The 13418-nt window shown below is 54.6% G+C and overlaps 1 protein-coding gene across 1 annotated transcript in view; it reads right to left on the bottom strand.

Moving 5' to 3' along the window:
• Positions 1–554: 554 nt before the first annotated feature.
• Positions 555–13418, bottom strand: part of LOC116944689 (uncharacterized) — a 35650-nt gene continuing 22786 nt past the window's right edge. The window contains exons 2-5 of the mRNA XM_076068397.1: positions 7447–7551; positions 6604–6714; positions 5204–5290; positions 555–3765 (exon numbers count right to left, since the gene is read on the bottom strand). Coding sequence (XP_075924512.1) covers positions 1526–3765; positions 5204–5290; positions 6604–6714; positions 7447–7551 — 2543 coding nt within the window. The 3' untranslated portion in view covers positions 555–1525. The remainder of the gene's footprint in view (positions 3766–5203; positions 5291–6603; positions 6715–7446; positions 7552–13418) is intronic.

A 13418-nucleotide genomic window follows, 5' to 3' on the forward strand; every position in this document is an offset into this window, starting at 1 on the left:
TGGAATCTGATTGATTGATTGCTTTTGTGGACAGGTGTCTTTTATACAGGTAAAAAGCTGAGATTAGGAGCACTCCCTTTAAGAGTGTGCTCCTAATCTCAGCTCGTTACCTATATAAAAGACACCTGGGAGCCAGAAATCTTTCTGATTGAGAGGGGGTCAAATCCCTATTTCCTCATTAAAATGCAAATCAAATTATAACATTTTTGACATGCGTTTTTCTGGATTTTGTTGTTGTTATTCTGTCTCTCGCTGTTCAAATAAACCTACCATTAAAATTATAGACTGATCATTTCTTTGTCAGTGGGCAAACGTACAAAATCAGCAGGGGATCAAATACTTTTTTTCCCTCACTGTATATTTGGTATTTGACCATCATAACGCCTGGGTTATTACCAGAAAGGGTACAACCTATTATTATTTTTTCACGTGTGTATTTGTGTGTGGGTGAGAGTATGTATGTGTGTCTATGTGTTTGTATGTATACACGTGTGGTGTGTCACTTGAGAGCATGGACACCCTTGCATCTCAAGGGATTATGCAGACGAAATATCTGAATTACTAAATACATAATTTTAAATACTACAGTGTCAGTCACAGGGAATTCGCTTTCACATCACGGATGGCTGCGTGTACAGTGTGGATGTTAGAACACGTGGTTATACCAACGCGTAGTTTCTGGGACACGTGGTTATACGAACACGTGGAGAATGGAGCACGCCGCTATACGAACACGTGGTTATATTAACACATGGATATCAGAATACTTGGAGTTTGGGATAAGTGGTTGCACAAACACGTGGAGACTGGGCCACGAAGAGACTGGGACACGTTATTTTTTTAGCAGTTGCTGGGCACAGACGCAAACGCTCAAGCGGCCAGCAGCAAACAGCACTAACAAAGTTGTAATAGGTAATAGTAAACACGTTTCTTAAATTGAAGGTTATTATAATAGCTTGGGGGGGAAAGACGATGGGAGGAGGGAATTCTAATGTGGAACAGTGCAAGGGAAGAAGCAGAACGAGAAGTGTTGTGACTGGCAGTGTGGTGAGTTTCATGGTGGTTGGGTGAGTGCGCGTGTGAGTGGTTGGGTGGGTGAGTGAATGAGCGCATTCGCGTGTCATCGAGTGGGTGAGGTTGTTGTTGTTGTGACCTGCAGTGTGGTGGTTGACCACAGTGTGGTGGATGAGAGTCCTCAAGACGAGCGGATGAATCAACGAGTGAAGTTCAGAAGAACAGTAACCATGGGAGGAGCAATAGAAGAGTGATACAAACACCTGGATTCTGGGACACGTGGATATTGGGAATTGTGGAAATGGGGGCACGACGATATAGAGACACGTGGGTTTTGGGACACAAGTGTTTGCCGGTCACACATAGTGTTCATGACAGTTGAGGTCACGATCTCCACCTCCATTACCAACTCCACCTCGCCCATTACCTAAGCGATCACATCCATCACCACTTCACCCATCACCACCTCATCCACCACCCAGCACCACCTCCTCCACTCTGCAAAACCGCTTCAAGCGCCTCCATCTGCAGCGGCGCCGGGGGTCGCGGGCGCGGAGTCCCCGTGAGAGGGTCGGGTCGGGCCCCCCGCTGTGAGCCCCTCTCCCTGGGACGCACGGCTGAGACGTCTTAGGGGTTTCGCCGGGGCGCGGCGCTTCACCCCGGCAGCAGCAGCGACGGACACGGGCAGCGGAGATGCTGTTGATGTAGTGCGCGGTGGGGATGTTGATGTTGCGAGTAATGTTGCTAATGATGACGTTGTTGGCAGTGATGATGTTCCTAGTGATGTTGTTGCTAGTGACGATGTTACCCGTGGTGCTGTTGGAAATGATGTTCCGAGTGATGATGTTGATAACGACGGTGTTGCTAATGATTTTGTTGCTAGTGATGGTGTTGCCCGTGATGATGTCGCCAGTAACGATGTTGCTAGTAATGTTGTTGCTCGTGATGGCGTTGCCAGTGATGGTGTTGGTAGTGATGATGCTGGTCGTGATATTGATAGTGCTATGGTTGTCACTGGTGATGTGGTTGCTAGTGATGTGGTTGCTAGTGATGTGGTTGCTAGTGATGATGTTGCTAGGGATGATGTTGCTAGTGATGATGTTGCTAGGGATGATGTTGCCACTAATCTCATCGTGTTCTCTGTCACGATCTGGGTCCGGCCACTATCGCGAGTGTCGGCGCCGGGAGCTATGCGTGGGGGCGCTGGTGCCGGAGATTTTCTGCTGCTGCTGGTGACGGGAGGCTGCCCCCCACGGTCCACGTCGATTTGGGGGGGCGGAGCGGGGGCTCGGGGATGGAGGGGCGGTGGAGGAGGAGGAGGCAGCGTGGGGCGGAGGATCCTGCGGCGGCACGGAGGAGGTCGCGATGTCCCCTGGGCTGGCAGTGACCTCGACTTTAGCTTCATCAGCGCGACTGATGGGGACTGTGTCAGGGTCTGTGTCAGGGTCTGTGTCTGTGTCAGGGTCGGGGTCTGTGTCTTTGGTTGTGTCAGGGTCTTTGTCAGGGTCTGTGTCTGTGTCAGGGTCAGGGTCTGTGTCTTTGGTTGTGTCTGTGTCAGGGTCTGTGTCGGGGTCTGTGTCTGTGTTAGGGTTTGTATCAGGGTCGGGGTCCTTGTCGGGGTCTGTGTCAAGGTCGGGGTCTGGGTCTGCGTCACAGTCTGTGTCTTTGCTCGTGTCGGGGTCTGTGTCAGGGTTGGGGTCCGTGTCTGGGTCTGTGGTGGAATGCCGGGGCGCGGTGGCGCTGCCCTCAGCTTGCAGGGCTGGGGGGAGGAAGAGGGCAGAGGAGATGGGGCCGGTGATGCGCTCAGAGCTCGCAGTGACGATGATGACGATGATGGGGCTGCTGATGACGAGGATGGTGGCGTCCGTGCTGATGATCTGCCCGTCACGTGTTCTGCCCCCAGGGCGACTGATGTCAGGCCCTGACCCCTCCCCTTGGGGCTGTGCTGGGGCGGGGGCGGGGGGTTGCACGGAGGGGGCGGTGAGGGTGAGAGTTGAGTTTTGTGTGGGTGTGGGCATGGGAGGGAGGCCGGCTGTAGTGGCGAGTGTTGGGGTGAGACTGGCCGTGGTGGTGAGTGTTGGTGTGAGTCTGGCTGTAGTGGCGAGTGTTGGGGTGAGCCTGGCTGTGGTAGTGAGTGTTGGGGTGAGACTGGCTGTGGTGGTGAGTGTTGGGGTGATACTGGCTGTGTGTGCGATGGTGGTGATGGCTGTAGTTGTTGCTGCTGTTGCAACTGCTGTTCTGCTGTTGCAGCTACTTGCGGCTGCTGTTCCTCTTGCTCCCCCTTGCACTGGTACACCTGCAGGGGCAGCTGTCGGTAAACAGCTGTCTCCACCTGCTGTTGCAGCTGGCGCTGCGGCAACTTTTCCTTTGCAGCTTGCAGCTGTTGCTCCGTCGGCTCCTGATGCTGTCCATGGGACTGATTTTGCTGCTGCGGCTGCTGCGGCTGCTGCTGTACATTCTGAAGCTGCTGTCCATGGTGCTGATTTTGCTGCTGCTGATGCTGTACATTATATTGCTGCTGTCCATGGTGCTGATTTTGCTGATGTTGTACATTCTGATGCTGCTGCTGTTGCTGCTGGCCGTGGTGCTGAATGAGGCTTCGATGCGGCTGTGTTTGTAATCGCGGCTTGTTGAGTGCAGTCTCTCTGTGCTGCTCCTGCTGCCTCTGGCCGCGTAAGTTGCTTACGTCCATCATGGTGCCGATAATCTCCACGGGGAGCAGATCCCCCGCCAGAGATACGCACGGGCATCCTGCCACATCAGCATCAACGCCACCACCATTAACATCATCACCCCGGTCAACATCATCACCACCATCAACATCAGAACCATCAATATCACCACCGTCAACATTATCGATATCATCGACATCATCACCATCATCATCAACATCATAACCATCAACAGCACCATAGTTACTGCCATCAAAATCATCACCAACGCCATCAACATCATTACCCCCATCATCATCACTGTCGTGTCTCGGATTTTTCCATCCGCGCTAAAGATGGCTGCTATTATTCCTGTTCTTCATAAAACTTCACTTAATCCCAATAATTTGGCAAACTTTCATCCTATCTTAAATAAATATTCCTTTTTTGTTAAAAGAGTCTGGAACGTGTCGTGTTTAATCACCCCACCAAACATCTTAATCAGCACGGACTTTTATGACCGGGTTCGATCCGGGTTCGATCTGGGTTCGTGGAAGAACGAAAAGCCAAGCCCAAGACTCTTTAGCATCAGCCAATGGAGGCCCTGCTCTGTACACACACCTCGGTCTCCGTTGCTTTCTTGTGCTGATCGGCTGTTTACTGTGGTGGACACCCGGTTGTGGAACTCCCTACTGGTGACGTTCCATAGAGGAGGCGTTGCGAGGGGAGGTGAGGAGGTGTATTGGAGGAGGTGTAGGTGAGGAGGTGGAGTTGAGGCGGATTGGAGGAGGTGGTGAGTCGATGTATGTCCAGATAAGGAGATGAGAAGGTGGAGGTAATGAGGTGGAGGTAATGAGGTGTAGGTGAGGAGGTGGAGTTGAGGCTATTGGAGGAGGAGGTGGTGAGGAGATGTTTGGGGTAGGTCGAGATAAGGAGACGAGAAGGCGGAGGTGCGGATATGAGGAGGTGGAGATGAGAAGGTGGAGGTGAGGTGTAGTTGACGTGGAGATGAGAAGGTGGAGGTGAGGTGTAGTTGACGTGGAGATGAGAAGGTGGAGGTGAGGTGTAGTTGACGTGGAGATGAGAAGGTGGAGGTGAGGTGTAGTTGACGTGGAGATGAGAAGGTGGAGGTGAGGTGTAGTTGACGTGGAGATGAGAAGGTGGAGGTGAGGTGTAGTTGACGTGGAGATGAGAAGGTGGAGGTGAGGTGTAGTTGACGTGGAGATGAGAAGGTGGAGGTGAGGTGTAGTTGACGTGGAGAAGAGAAGGTGGAGGTGAGGTGTAGTTGATGTGGAGATGAGAAGGTGGAGGTGTAGTTGACGTGGAGATGAGAAGGTGGAGGTGAGGTGTAGTTGACGTGGAGATGAGAAGGTGGAGGTGTAGTTGACGTGGAGATGAGAAGGTGGAGGTGAGGTGTAGTTGACGTGGAGATGAGAAGGTGGAGGTGAGGTGTAGTTGACGTGGAGATGAGAAGGTGGATGGGTATTGGAGGGGGTGGAAGTGGTGAGAAGGAGGAAGCGATGGTGAGGAGGTGTCACCATTTTTCGTCGTTTTGTTGCCGGGCCCAGCCAGGGTCCACCTCCTCTCCAGGCGACCAAGACAGCCGGTACTTGACACGTGGACTCCTAGAGCCACCGTGACGCAGAGAAACACACGGACATATAGACACACAACACAGGTAAAGACAGAGAGACAGACAGAGACACAGAGAAATAAGCTCAGAGAGACACAGGATACAGATGCTACACATCTAGTGAGGCAACGCACAGATCACACGCGGCACACAAACCACACACGACACATACACACAGACCACACACGACACATACACACAGACCACACACGACACATACACACAGACCACACGCGGCACACAGACCACACGTGGCACACAGATCACACGTGACACACAGACCACACGCGGCACACAGACCACACGTGACACACAGACAACACGTGGCACACAGACCACACGTGGCACACAGACCACACGTGACACACAGACCACACGTGGCACACAGACCACACACGACACACACACACAGACCACACACGACACACACACACAGACCACACACGACACATACACACAGACCACACGTGGCACACAGATCACACGCGGCACACAAACCACACACGACACATACACACAGACCACACACGACACATACACACAGACCACACACGACACATACACACAGACCACACACGACACATACACACAGACCACACGCGACACATACACACAGACCACACGCGGCACACAGACCACACGTTGCACACAGACCACACACGACACATACACACAGACCACACACGACACATACACACAGACCACACACGACACACACGACACACACACACAGACCACACGCGGCACACAGACCACACGTGGCACACAGACCACACACGACACATACACACAGCCCACACACGACACATACACACAGACCACACACGACACACACACAGACCACACACGACACATACACACAGACCACACACGACACATACACACAGACCACACACGACACATACACACAGACCACACACGACACATACACACAGACCACACACGACACATACACACAGACCACACACGACACATACACACAGACCACACACGACACATACACACAGACCACACACGACACATACACACAGACCACACACGACACATACACACAGACCACACACGACACATACACACAGACCACACACGACACATACACACAGACCACACACGACACACACACACAAACCACACACGACACATACACACAGACCACACGCGGCACACAGACCACACGTTGCACACAGACCACACACGACACATACACACAGACCACACGTGACACACAGACCACACGTGACACACAGACCACACGTGACACACAGACCACACACATCACACAGGTCGTGAGCTTGCGGCGCTGACCTCGCATGGTCTCATCGTGGCTGTCCCCGTGCTCGCAGGGCGCGCGTTGAACTCGCAGGTGAGTGGCGGGGAGCCAGCCCTGCGCGTGGGCGGTGCGCACGAACCACCAGCCTGGGTGGGGGGCATGGGGGTGAAGGCACGGGGGGGGGGCACGGGGAGAGGGCACGGGGGTGGGGGCACGGGGGGGCGGCACGGTGGTGGGGGTGCTCGGGGAGGGGGCCCGTAGGGGGGCAACGGGGGAGGAGCATGAGGGGGGTGGGGGAGGGGCACAGGGAGGGGGCACGGACACTCGCTCACTCGTAGTCGCACTCACCGTCTGTGTGTCCCTGTCTCTGTGTCTCTGTCTCCGTGTGTCCGTGTCTCCGTGTCGCTGTCTCTGTGTCTCTGTCTCAGTGTCTCTGTCTCCGTGTCCCTGTCTCTGTGTCTCTCTGTCCCTGTCTCCGTGTGTCCGTGTCTGCGTGTCGCTGTCTCAGTGTCTCTGTCTCCGTGTCCCTGTCTCTGTGTCCCTGTCTCTGTGTCGCTCTGTCCCTGTCTCAGTGTCTTTGTCTCCGTGTCCCTGTCTCTGTGTTTCTCTGTCCCTGTCTCCGTATGTTCGTGTCTCCGTGTCGCTGCTGCTGTGTTTCGGTGTCTCTGTCTCCATGTCGCTGTCTCTGTTTCTCGGTGTCTCTGTCTCCGTGTCCCTGTCTCTGTGTCTCTCTGTCCCTATCTCCAGATCTCTGTGTCTCTGTTTCCGTGTCCCTGTCTCCATATCTCTGTGTCTCTGTCTCCGTGTCCCTGTCTCTGTGCCCCTCTGTCCCTGTCTCCGTGTCTCTGTGTTTCTGTCTTCCTGTGTCCATGTCTCACCCGAGTGGTCTCGCTCGATGACCGTGACACGCTGCCCAGCGCTCACGCTGATCTCCGACTCGTGGTGCCGCTCGTAGTCACTCGCGACCACGATCCCTGCCTCCACTGGGACGCGACATGGAGGAGAGGGAGCAGGGGGAAGAGGGGAGCGGGAAGAGAGGGCGTAGAGGGAGAAGAGGGAGGAAGCAAGGAGAGGACATGGAGGGAGCAGGGGGAGGTAGTTATTGGATACCCTCACAGTTGTCTTCCACTCCCGGGGTCAACATGGGGTCACCTGCGATTAGGATGAATGAATGCCCCATACCCCAGCCCTGAGAGATGGAGACCCCTGGATGTGAATGGGCAAATAACGGTTACGTTGGGCGGAACGCGCGTGCTGACACACACAGCCCCCAGAGACACTCACAGACCCCCATAGTCACAGAAAGCCCCCATAGAAACTCACAGCCCACCAGAGAAATTCATAGCCCCCCAGAGACACTCAAAGCCCCCCAGAGACATTCACAGCCCTCCAGAGACATTCACAGCCCCCAGAGACACTCACAGACCCCCAGAGAAACTTATAGCCCCCCCAGAGATACTCAAAGCCCCCCAGAGACATTCACAGCCCCCGAGAGACACTCACAGTCCCCATAGACACTCACAGCCCCCCAAAGACACTCACAGCCCCCCATAGACACTCACAGCTCCCATAGACACTCACAGCATCCATAGACACACACAGCTTCCATAGACACTCACAGCATTCATAGACACACACAGCCCCAATAGATACTCACAGCCCCCCATAGACACTCACAGCTCCCAGAGACAATCACAGCCCCCATAGACACTCACAGCCCCCCATAGACACTGACAGCTCCCAGAGACAATCACAGCCCCCCATAGACACTCACAGCCCCGATAGACAAACACAGCCCCCATAGACACTCAAAGCTCCACATAGAAACCCACAGATCCCTGAGACAATTACAGCCCCCCCATAGACACTCACAGCCCCCCGTAGAAACTCACAGCCCCCCGTAGAAACTCACAGCCCCCATAGACACTCACAGCCCCCCATAGACACTCAGAGCTCCCCATAGACACTCACAACCCCCCATAGACACACACAGCCCCCCATAGACACTCACAGCTCCCCATAGACACTCACAGCCCCCATAGACACTCACAGCCCCCCATAGACACTGACAACTCCCCATAGACAATCACATCCCCCATAGACACTCACTGCCCCCATAGACAATCACAGCCCCCATAGACACTCAAAGCCCCCCATAGAAACTCACAGATCCCAGAGACAATTACAGCCCCCCATAGACACTCACAGCCCCCCGTAGAAACTTACAGCCCCCCGTAGAAACTCACAGACCCCATAGACACTCACAGCTCCCCATAGACACTCACAGCCCCCCATAGACACTCACAGCCCCCATAGACAAACACAGCCCCCATAGACACTCAAAGCCCCCCATAGAAACTCACAGATCCCAGAGACAACTAAAGCCCCCCATAGACAATCACAGCCCCCCGTAAAAACTCACAGCCCCCCATACACAATCACATCCCCCCATAGACACTCACAGCCCCCCATAGACACTCACAGCCCCCAGAGACACTCAAAGCCCCCACAGACACTCACAGCCCCCATAGACACTCACATCCCCCATAGACACTCACTGCCCCCATAGACAATCACAGCCCCCATAGACACTCAAAGCCCCCCATAGAAACTCACAGATCCCAGAGATAATTACAGCCCCCCATAGACACTCACAGCCCCCCGTAGAAACTTACAGCCCCCCGTAGAAACTCACAGACCCCATAGACACTCACAGCTCCCCATAGACACTCACAGCCCCCCATAGACACTCACAGCCCCCATAGACAAACACAGCCCCCATAGACACTCAAAACCCCCCATAGAAACTCACAGATCCCAGAGACAATTAAAGCCCCCCATAGACAATCACAGCCCCCCGTAGAAACTCACAGCCCCCCATACACAATCACATCCCCCCCATAGACACTCACAGCCCCCCATAGACACTCACAGCGCCCAGAGACACTCAAAGCCCCCACAGACACTCACAGCCCCCATAGACACTCACAGCCCCCATAGACACTCACAGCCCCCAGAGAGACTCAAAGCCCCCAGAGACACTCACAGCACGCATAGACACTCACAGCCCCTATAGACACTCACAGCCCCCCATAGACACTCACAGCTCCCATAGACACTCACAGCAAGAATAGACAAACACAGCTTCCATAGACACTCACAGCATTCATAGACACACACAGCCCCCATAGATACTCACAGCCCCCCATAGACACTCACAGCTCCCAGAGACAATCACAGCCCCCATAGAAACTCACAGCCCCCCATAGACACTGACAGCTCCCAGAGACAATCACAGCCCCCCATAGACACTCACAGCCCCCATAGACAAACACAGCCCCCATAGACACTCAAAGCCCCCCATAGAAACTCACAGATCCCAGAGACAATTACAGCCCCCCATAGATACTCACAGCCCCCCGTAGAAACTCACAGCCCCCCGTAGAAACTCACAGCCCCCATAGACACTCACAGCCCCCCATAGACACTCACAGCTCCCCATATACACTCACAGCCCCCCATAGACGCACACAGCCCCCCATAGACACTCACAGCTCCCCATAGACACTAACAGCCCCCATAGACACTCACAGCCCCCCATAGACACTGACAGCTCCCCATAGACAATCACATCCCCCAAAGACACTCACAGCCCCCATAGACAATCACAGCCCCCATAGACACTCAAAGCCCCCCATAGAAACTCACAGATCCCAGAGACAATTACAGCCCCCCATAGACACTCACAGCCCCCCGTAGAAACTCACAGCCCCCAGTAGAAACTCACAGCCCCCATAGACACTCACAGCCCTCCATAGACACTCACAGCTCCCCATAGACACTCACAGCCCCCCATAGACACACACAGCCCCCCATCGACAATCACAGCTCCCCAAAGACACTCACAGCCCCCCCATAGACACTCACAGCCCCCATAAACAAACACAGCCCCCATAGACACTCAAAGCCCCCCATATAAATTCACAGATCCCAGAGACAGTTACAGCCCCCCATAGACAATCACAGCCCCCCGTAGAAACTCACAGCCCCCCATACACAATCACATCCCCCCATAGACACTCACAGCCCCCCATAGACACTCACAGCCCCCAGAGACACTCAAAGCCCCCACAGACACTCACAGCCCCCATAGACACTCACAGCACCCATAGACACTCACAGCCCCCAGAGAGACTCAAAGCCCCCAGAGACACTCACAGCACCCATAGACACTCACAGCCCCTATAGACACTCACAGCCCCCATAGACACTCACAGCCCCCAGAGAGACTCAAAGCCCCAGAGACACTCACAGCACCCATAGGCACTCACAGCCCCTATAGACACACACAGCCCCCAAACAAACTCGCAGCCCCCAATTGACACTCACAGCCCCCATAGACACTCACCGCCCCCATAGACACTCACAGCCCCCATAGACAATCAAAGCACCCCATAGACACTCACAGCACCCCAGAGACACTCACATCCCCCAGAGACACTCACAGCCCCCCATAGACACTCACAGCCCCCCATAGACACTCACAGCCCCCATAGACACTCACAGCTCCCACGGACACTCACAGTTCCCATAGACACATACAGCCCCCATAGACACTCACAGCCCCCATAGACACTCACAGCCCCCATAGACACTCACAGCTCCCATACACACTCACAGCATCCAGACACTCACAGCCCCCATAGACATTCACAGCCCCCAGAGACACACACAGCCCCCCATAGACAGTCACAGCTCCCAGAGACAACCAAAGCCCCCTATAGACACTCACAGCCCCCATAGACACTCACATCCCCCATAGACACTCACAGACTACATAGGCACTCAGAGCCCCCAGAGACACACGCAGCGACCCTATAGACAATCACAGCCCCCCATAGACACTCACAGCCCCCATATACACTCACAGCCCCCCATAGACACTCACAACGCCCCATAGACACTCACAGCCCCCATAGACACTCACAGCCCCCCATAGACAATCACAGCCCCCATAGACACTCACAGCCGCAATTGACACTCAAAGCCTCGATAGACACATGCAGCCCCCATCGACACTCACAGCCGCCATAGACACTCAAAGCCCCCATAGACACTCACAGCTGCCATAGAGACTCAAAGCCTCAATAGACACACACAGCCCCCAAAGACACTCACAGCCCCCATAGACACTCACAGCCCCCCATAGACACTCACAACCTCCCATAGACACTCACAGCTCCCATAGACACTCACAGCCCCCATAGACACTCACAGCCCCCCATAGACACTCACAGCCCCAATAGACACTCACAGCCCATAGACACTCACAGCCCCCCATAGACACTCACAGCCCCCCATAGATACTCACAGCCCCCATAGACACTCACAGTCCGCCAAAGACACTCACAGCCCCCCATAGACACTCACAGCTCCCATAGACACTCAAAGCCCCCCATAGACACTCACAGCCCCCCATAGACACACACAGCCCCCCATAGACACTCACAGCCTCCATAGACACTCACAGCCCCCATAGACACTCACAGCCGCCATAGACACTCAAAGCCTCCATAGACACACACAGCCCCCATAGACACTCACAGACCCCATAGACACTCACAGCCCGCTATAGACACTCACAGCCCCCATTGACACTCACAGCCCCCCATAGACACACACAACACCCCATAGACACTCACAGCTCCCCATAAACACTCACAACCCCCATAGACACTCACAGCCCCCATAGACACTCACAGCCCCCATAGACACTCACAGCTCCCAGAGACAATCACAGCCCCCTATAGACACTCACAGCCCCCATAGACACTCACAGCCCCCCATAGACACACACAACCCCCCATAGACACTCACATCTCACCATAAACACTCACAGCCCCCATAGACACTCACAGCCCCCATAGACACTCACAGCCCCCATAGACACTCACAGCTGCCATAGACACTCAAAGCCTCCATAGACACACGCAGCCCCCATAGACACTCACAGCCGCTATAGACACTCACAGCCCCCATACACACTCACAGCCGCCATAGACACTCAAAGCCTCCATAGACACACACAGCCCCCATAGACACTCACAGCCCCCATAGACATTCACAGCCCCCCATAGACACTGACAACCCCCCATAGACACTCACAGCTCCCATAGACACTCACAGCCCCCATAGACACTCACAGCCCCCCATAGACACTCACCGCCCCCATAGACACACACAGCCCCCATAGACACTCAAACCCCCCATAGACACTCACAACCCCCCCTAGACACTCACAGCTCCCATAGACACTCACAGCCCCCATAGACACTCACAGCCCCCATAGACACGCACAGACCCATAGACACTGACAGCCCCCCATAGACACTCACAGCCCCCATAGACACTCACAGCCCCACAAAGACACTCATAGCTCCCCATAGACAATCACATCCCCCCATAGACAATCACAGCCCCCCATAGAAACTCAAAGCCCCCACAGACACTCACAGCCCCCATAGACACTCACAGCCCCCAGAGAGACTCACAACCCCCAGAGACACTCACAGTCCCCAATTGACACTCACAGCCCCCATAGACACTCACAGTCCCTATAGACACACACAGCCCCCATAGAAACGCACAGCCCCCATAGACACTCACAGCCCCCCATAAACACTCACAGCACCCATAGACACTCACAGTCCCTATAGACATACACAGCCCCCATAGAAACGCACAGCCCCCATAGACACTCACAGTCCCCCGATAGACACTCACAGCACCCCAGAGACACTCACAGCCCCCAGAGACACTCACAGCCCCCCATAGACACTTACAGCCCCCC

The sequence above is a fragment of the Petromyzon marinus genome, chromosome 21, assembly GCF_048934315.1.
Source record: "Petromyzon marinus isolate PM22_M1 ecotype Great Lakes invasive population chromosome 21, UKy_Petmar_22M1.pri1.0, whole genome shotgun sequence".
NCBI lineage: Eukaryota > Metazoa > Chordata > Hyperoartia > Petromyzontiformes > Petromyzontidae > Petromyzon > Petromyzon marinus.